Consider the following 7457-nt stretch of genomic DNA (forward strand, 5'->3'; position numbering starts at 1 on the left):
TCATTTGTTGAAACTTTACTGTTTTTCCCAATAGACACACACACTGCATTTAATTTAATACAACAATCTATCTGACAATAAGCTATCAGTACCACAGGACATTTCTGTATCTGTACAGTCTGTTGCACCTTACATGTTACATATATATTACATGTATATAATACTTATACTTATATATATTATTTATTTTTATACTTATACATACATACATACATACATATATAATTCATACTGTATATAATGGGTAGTGCATTGTAAATATGTCTAGTAGTACACTGTGTGTACTGACTATGTATGAGCACATTGCATCTTTTCCACATTTTCCGCATTTGCACATTTGAACTGGTACTAAGCATTTTGTACTTTTTAACCTGTTTGTAAATTGTTCTAATTTCTGTTTCTTAACTACTGTATGTAAATGGTTGTGCAATTTCAGTTGCTCGCTCCCAAGAATTTCACTCACCATGGCACATGTGCTGTGGTGATGTGACAATAAAGGTGACTTGACTTGACTAGAAATGGATGATGAGGTGATTTTACATATATGTGATGTGCAGCCTGATATTCACCTCCAGGGAAATTGGTTTATGGTTAAATAGTTATTTCCTGGAGACTGAGAATAAAATGTTTACATTAGCTTGCATTCATTCAAAACATTCCTCTGGAAAGTCAATCATTTTGGCTATAGTCACTATTACTTGTTTAATATTTATTTAGCAATTATCTCTTTTTGAATAACTTCATGTGAAATTTTGATAGCAAGCAGAATTTCAAAGCACTATTTTTTCCTGTTTTCTCCAGCAGCCTACTGTATGTCCTAGAGTTAAGTACAATATAAAATTTTGTCTCTGTGAAATCCCTCAAGTCAAGAGTTCAGCCATTCACCAAGTCCATTCCAGTCAAGAGTTCAGGCCATTCACCAAGTCCATTCCAGTCCCTAAAAGAAGGGTTTGGCATTGCATTTTTCTTCCTTTATTATGACTCCGATATCTAGATCCCAGTGAGGACAGCGAGTTCACATCGTGTCCTGATCTTCTGTTCTGTAAGTTCTAATAATGAAAATTATATTTAGTTCTTGCTATAAAATAGTAGTCAGCATCTCTCTTTAAAACACATTATAAAATACAGAATTATTTAAAGAACCAAACGATTAATAAAAAACTAAAAATTTAATTTTACATTTAAACATACAGGGAATATATTTTTACATTTCTAATAAAAAAGACTTCCTAGCATGACTCTTACCTCTTTTATTATAGAGACACTGTCTATGGAGTGAGTGTTTTCTTGGATGGGAAAAACAAAATTAAAATCAGTTTTCTATACATAAATGAGAAAATTTACATATGTTCATATATTAACATACATTTATAAACAGAGAAAATATTTAATAATCTTTATTCTAGAATTAATCTTCTTGCATAACTGGTTCATTATATTTGCATTAACATTAGCATGAACATTTACACTTACAAGTTCAGTTTTTGTACCTTGTTCCTTCTCAGCATTCCGATCTGTTTTAAAAGGACAGTTTTTAGAAAAATAGTTTTTAATCCGCATTTTCTTATAATTTAATCTATTTTGTAAGATAACTTTGAAACACAAACCTGAACATCGGCTAACCTTATGTATACTTTTGAGGACTACTACAACAGCCACAACTATGAAAACTATGATTCCAACTATGATTCCAACCACTTGAATTAGATTGATTTTATTTCCACACTCAACATCAGATATCGTTGTTCCTGGTTTAATTTCTTCAAGTCCTAAATCTTCACACCTGTCAAAAAGAATCCAGATATCATTATTCATCATTATTCAACAGGTTTCTAGTCTATATTCTGTGGTATGCATTTTGTCAATACATTGCATACATTCTGTGGTATCAGAAGTTTAATCAAGTAAATACTCACTTTGTATGTAGTTTGCACATTTCAACTGAGCCATCAGAGTAGGTACCATTTTTACATTCAGCACATTCGGCATCATCACGTGCTGTTCCTGTAAAGAAATGAAATCTGAAGAGAAACAGTACAAAATCCTTTTTGCAACATTTGCAGCCTAGTACTTAGTTCCATTGTGTGGGAATGATTACAGTACATAGCAGATATATTGTACCAACCTTTCTGCTTTATATATTGTCCAGGTCTACATTGTGTGTGTTCCACAGCCTGTGTACAACTACCCTTCTCATAATTAGTACAGTACAATCCCTCAAGTGGCTCACAAACTGTATCTGAAATTCTTGTGCAGGCTGTTTTTACTTGTATGCCTTGCCCTGTACAGGTACAGTTAACACACAGATCACTGCATGGAACATTTTGATGACTTAATATTTTTTATTATATTGAAAGCACATAGTAATAAACATTGTCTAATGTGTCTAAAGGACAAACTTACCTGTATCACACACTGCACAGCTAAAGCATTGTAGAAGACCATTTGGCTCAGAAGTGAAAGAGTCAACACACGGCACACAAGTTGTGCTGACAAATTCTGTGCAATGCCTATAAACATGGCTTCCTGAAAGATATGAAAGTTGATGCTTTATTAAATCTTTAACTTAGTCCAGCTATAAGATTATTAACAAATCCTGACTAAATGATTCATTGTGGAAACTCATCTGACACCTACTGTTTTAAGTAGGACATCATAATGTCTCGTTTGGGTAAAACCTCTAACCCTGTTTTATCCATATACAAACTTCCTACCTCCGTTTACAAATATGAACTGACATGGTTAAATAACCTTTTCAGCAGAACCACTGGGCTCAAATTGTACAGTTTAACTCACAGTGCACATATAAGCCCTTAATATGAAATTAAGGTGGACATGTTGACTGGAAGTTTAGATTTGTATTATTACAGTCACACATTGTACATAATGTTGGCTACTTGTGGACCACACTCACATACCAATAGAATCAGTGTGAATCCCATGTGTGGAGGTCTTTATTCCCTGACAATTATACTCCCATTTACAAATTCTTCTCTTCAATAGATTTTATTTTCATTATTGCCCTAATGGCAATACCATATCATGAATTGTGTAACTGGTTCACCACAGATTTTAGGTAAATGGCACTTGCCCAAATGGCATACACATCAATGTCTGGTACCAAGGTTCTCCAGCAGGACATTGACCAGAGCATCAAGCTGCAGAAGAATGGGACATATCAGACCAGACAACCATCTTACATTGCTCCAAGGTCCACTGATTGTAGGCGCCTTTGAAAGTGGACAGTTATTAGAACTCTTGACAGCAGTACACAGCAGTGTGCGCTGCACACATTCATTCCAAAACCATGATTAAATATTTTAGTGACTTGTGCCACAGATGCCTTTCTCTCACACAACACCCTGCTGATGGTTTGAGGTTTCTCCCTCCTTGGACCATTGTCGGTATGTAGTCACCACTGCTTACAAGGAACACCGAACAATGTTTTGGAGATGCTGTACTGAAACAGTTGTCTGCCTATAACAAATTAGCCCTTGCCAAATTCAATTATTATTTCATGCCTGCTCATTTCTCTGCATCCATCACAATGACTAGAAGACAAGCACCACGTTATTGCTTATCATTTAATGCATCCCATTACACTATATATAGTATCCTGTTCACTGAGCATTATTCATTCCTGTCAAAGTTTTTAAATAATTTTTGTTTAACTTTATGAAAATAAATTAGATATTCTAATTTTCACAGGAAGTATTGTAAAATGAAATGAATGTGTATGTGAAGTTATGAAATGATGTTTGAATGTCTCTCATATAGAAACATTTGGCCTGAAATGTAGCATACCTGTATATTATGCACATTTGACTTACCAGGTGCACACATGGGGCAACATTCTTTATTTATCTCATACTCTGCTCGAGCACAAGCACAAAAACATAGGTCAATGTTCAGGAGGAAAATAGCAGCAAAAATAAATATATGCTCCAAACTAAACACCATCTTTAAAGTGCTGGGTTTTTCTTGGAAAAAAAAATCCAAAAATGTTTCCTCTCCACACTTCATAAGTGCTTCTCACTGCTTGTCTCAATTCATCTGCTTGCACATACAGCAAAGTTCTATCCCACTGAAGCCAGTCCTCTTCTGGGAATTCTGCTCCAAAACGTCATAACTTGTCATATCCAGTATTAAACAGAATCGCTGAATTAAAAGGTTCTGGGTCCATGTTATGCTCTTCCATTTGTGGACAAAGCTGAAAAGAAGGCACAATACATGATGAATCCATCAGGATATTAATAGCTACATACACAAAACTCATCTTCTGGGAAACAAATGACTGAACAGCTAAATGGAACATTAGTGTATCACATTTTCCGTTACAATATTGTATAAACAGACTAAAACCTTAAGGAACAACACAAATGTATGCAAATAAATAGAACATTCTCTAGTATATAATTTAATGGAGCTGAAAATAGAGATTTATGAACATTAACATTCATTCAGGGGCTGACATACAGTAAACCATGCAATCACAACAGCTTTCACTGGCCTAGTACACTCACTGTGAACACAAGCACAACCCCTTATTTATTTGACCAGCCAATCATGTCAAAAACCGCTAATCTCCTAAGGTTTCAATACTTAACAGTGTGTAGAGTTTACACAGAATGATGCAAAAAAAAAAAAACAATAAAAATTTAAGAAACATCCTTTTTGCCTCATGATATTTAATGCTGTTACCAGAAGATTGGCTGATTAAACAATTAATTAATTAATAATATCCCGTATGAGGGATTTTTCAATTCAGTACATCTTAGGTTCTCTGCCTCAGAGGAACTAATCTTCAGGCTAATTTTGGAATTTCTCAAAGAGTACAAGAGAAAGAGAAAGTAAGCGTATAGAACATATATTAACTGACCCATTGAAAATGAAAGTAAATGTCTAATTTGGTCAAGCTTCACAAGAATCAAATCAAACAAAATATTTTTTCTTCATTATCTTCATTTTAAACATCCCAACATTTAATAACTGTAAAGGTTATGATGTGAGGAATAAAACCTGACAGAGGGAGACATTAGAAGGAAACAATCAATATCAGGGTAGAGAAATGACATTGTCACACTGAACTTGATTATTATCCTCTACACAGGGGTATCATACTCTGGCCCTTGTAATTATATCTGGTCCGAGAGATCATATCAAATTGTATTACAGCTGGCTAGCCGCATGCTCCGCTAATACTACAAATCCCAGAATGCCTTGCCACTGTATTGACGCGTAGTCACGAACAGCAAGCGCCCCTCATTCTCTGTTGACATTCGTTAACAACCATGTTACAGTCACATCGGGCAAGTTAATTCCGCCTCCACAAAAATGGCAAAACGAAAGATGGACAATAGGAGCTTTCAAGACAGCTGGGAGGCAGATTATCTGTTCACGAATATAAAGGACAGACCTGTCTTTTATGCTAAAGGAGCTAACTGTAACGAAAGAACAGAACATAAGAAGACACTATGAAACGAAACATTATGAGAAGTATAAGGACCTGGACGTAAAGCAGAAGCTCCAGAAGGCGGAGGAGATGAAAAAAAGTCTGGTTTCCCGGCAGACTATGTTCATGAAAGCAAAATCAAAAAGTGAAGCTGCTTCACTGTTCATCAAAAAATGAACACCACTGATGTGTCTTTTAGTTCGAATTTAATTTCTTATGTGTTTGTAATATCAAGCTCTGGTTGTTCCAAATCCTGTTTAAGCAAAACTAAAGTTTGTTTCCATGTGAAAAAGGTTGAACATTACATATCAGTTGCAGTTAATTTTTCAAAAATATTCAGTTTGGCCCGTGACTTTATCTCAGTTTTATATTTTGGCCCACTGTGAATTTGAGTTTGACAGCCCGATCTAACAGCTGATACCACTTTCATGAGTCACACGCAGTCACAGACACTCCATAAATCAAGACATGACGTGTCACTGGAAAACACACACACACACACACACACACACACACACACACACACACACACACACACACACACACACACACACACACACACACAAAATAGATTCTTACTTCGTCGTGACATCTGTGCAAATCCTCTGCTTCCGTTGCGGCATACTGAGGAATCAGTGGATTGAGCAGTAAACATGTCTCTCTGAGTAAAATTCAGATATTCATGTCTAGTTTCTATTTCTGTATAAATAATACAACAGCGCTTCCATGAACGCCACCTCCTGGTTTCCCCCTTCTTTCAGAGCGATGGTTGGTGTGTGTTTAAAGGCGTGGTTTGTTGTCTGACAAGAAGTTTAAAAAAAAAAAAAAAAAAAACCACCTAAAAGCCAGCAGTCATGTGAAATAACATCTGATTATGTCTTGTGACAAATCAGCCATTGTGTACAATATTATAAGGAGGATTACATGCAGCATTTAGTTATAAGTTGACATGAAAAAGCCAAAACAATCCTGTCCGCCTGCCTTTTAAGTCAAAGTGTAAAATGTTCATCAACTCATTCAGGCACAGAGACAAGTTCTGTCAAATACCTGACAAGCCCTTTTTCTATTTAAAACATTCCAGTCTGACTTGATTGTTGTCATAAACTGAAAACTCATCATGGGTCAAGTTGAAGAATGTCCAAACAGAAAGTACAGAACCAAAAGCAAAAGTCCAAAAATCCCCTTAAATTTGAGAGCAGACGCTAAAACACAACACAATGTACTCTCAAATGACAGAAAGAGAAGAGAAGAGAAGAGAAAAGAAGAGAAGAGGAGACTTTCATTCTTTCTGTTTTATATTTATATTTTATATATTTGCAGCAGAGATTAAGTTACATTACTTTGGATCCTAGCAACTGACGCGTCCTAAAAATGACCCTGACAACATTAAACATGGTTCAGTTCATAAAGCTGAAGATTACTAGCATTGTTCTTTAATGTAAAAGTGTGTTAAATAAGTAAGAAATGACCAGCACCAATAGAGATGGCACCAAAATCCCAATGATGAGACCCAGATGAGACGGTTTTCCCTGTGTGATTGTTATCTGCTCCAAAGACTTGTATCTGTAAAGGAGAGTAATAGCATTATTATTATTGATATTATTTTTATATACTCACTTTGTATGTGGTTTGCAGTGCATAAATGAACCATCTGAATATGTCTTCTCTGAGCAATCCTTACACACTATATCCAATAAAGCTGTTCCTGTAAAGAATTGTTAAAGAACTAAAGATATAAAGAACTGTTTGACTAAATACAGAGGAATTTGAATGAAACATTACAAATAATGTTAAAATGCTAACATCATAGTAGTTTTTTAAACTACAGGATTAAATATGTCGTAACTCAGAGCCGGTCTCCAAGTCGACACATCGCAGGGTGATCTCCACACTTAGACTTTTTGGTTACTAAAGACTGTTTTAGTTAGACTTAACTGTTAACTCTATAATTACTACAAAAATACTGAGAAAACTCCTCAGACCTGGATGAGAATGAGCAAACATC

General features: G+C 35.3%; 1 protein-coding gene across 4 annotated transcripts; it reads right to left on the reverse strand.

The window, feature by feature from the left end:
- LOC113634306 (tumor necrosis factor receptor superfamily member 14-like) lies at positions 1 to 6217 on the reverse strand. 4 transcript variants are annotated; one of them, XR_007137782.1, is made up of 10 exons: positions 6032 to 6217; positions 3831 to 4210; positions 2404 to 2526; positions 2126 to 2281; positions 1917 to 2004; positions 1624 to 1783; positions 1474 to 1514; positions 1246 to 1286; positions 805 to 1049; positions 1 to 766 (listed from the first exon to the last, which is right to left on the reverse strand). XR_007137782.1 is itself a non-coding variant. In XM_047800330.1 (9 exons), exons 2-9 carry the CDS (start codon positions 4021 to 4023, stop codon positions 991 to 993), a joined length of 861 nt encoding a protein of 286 aa, XP_047656286.1. In that variant the 5' UTR covers positions 4024 to 4210; positions 6032 to 6217; the 3' UTR covers positions 1 to 990. The 4 variants fall into 4 exon arrangements, 2 of the variants coding, with proteins under 2 accessions (XP_047656286.1, XP_047656287.1); XR_007137783.1 differs by having other exon boundaries at positions 1608 to 1783; positions 6032 to 6216; XM_047800330.1 differs by having other exon boundaries at positions 1 to 1049.
- Positions 6218 to 7457: the final 1240 nt, after the last annotated feature.

This window comes from Tachysurus fulvidraco, chromosome 14, assembly GCF_022655615.1.
Source record: "Tachysurus fulvidraco isolate hzauxx_2018 chromosome 14, HZAU_PFXX_2.0, whole genome shotgun sequence".
In the NCBI taxonomy this organism is placed as follows: Eukaryota; Metazoa; Chordata; class Actinopteri; order Siluriformes; family Bagridae; genus Tachysurus; species Tachysurus fulvidraco.

Bases quoted from the DNA above. Each gene is read 5' to 3' on its own strand.
- LOC113634306 (XM_047800330.1), bottom strand. From the start codon at position 4,023: ATGAAGTGTGGAGAGGAAACATTTTTGGATTTTTTTTTCCAAGAAAAA. The intron at 2,527-3,830 runs GTAAGTCAAATG...CATATCTTTCAG, and splicing joins TTGCCCCATGTGTGCACCTG to GAAGCCATGTTTATAGGCAT. The intron at 1,515-1,623 runs GTTAGCCGATGT...CTTTTAAAACAG, and splicing joins TCCTCAAAAGTATACATAAG to ATCGGAATGCTGAGAAGGAA.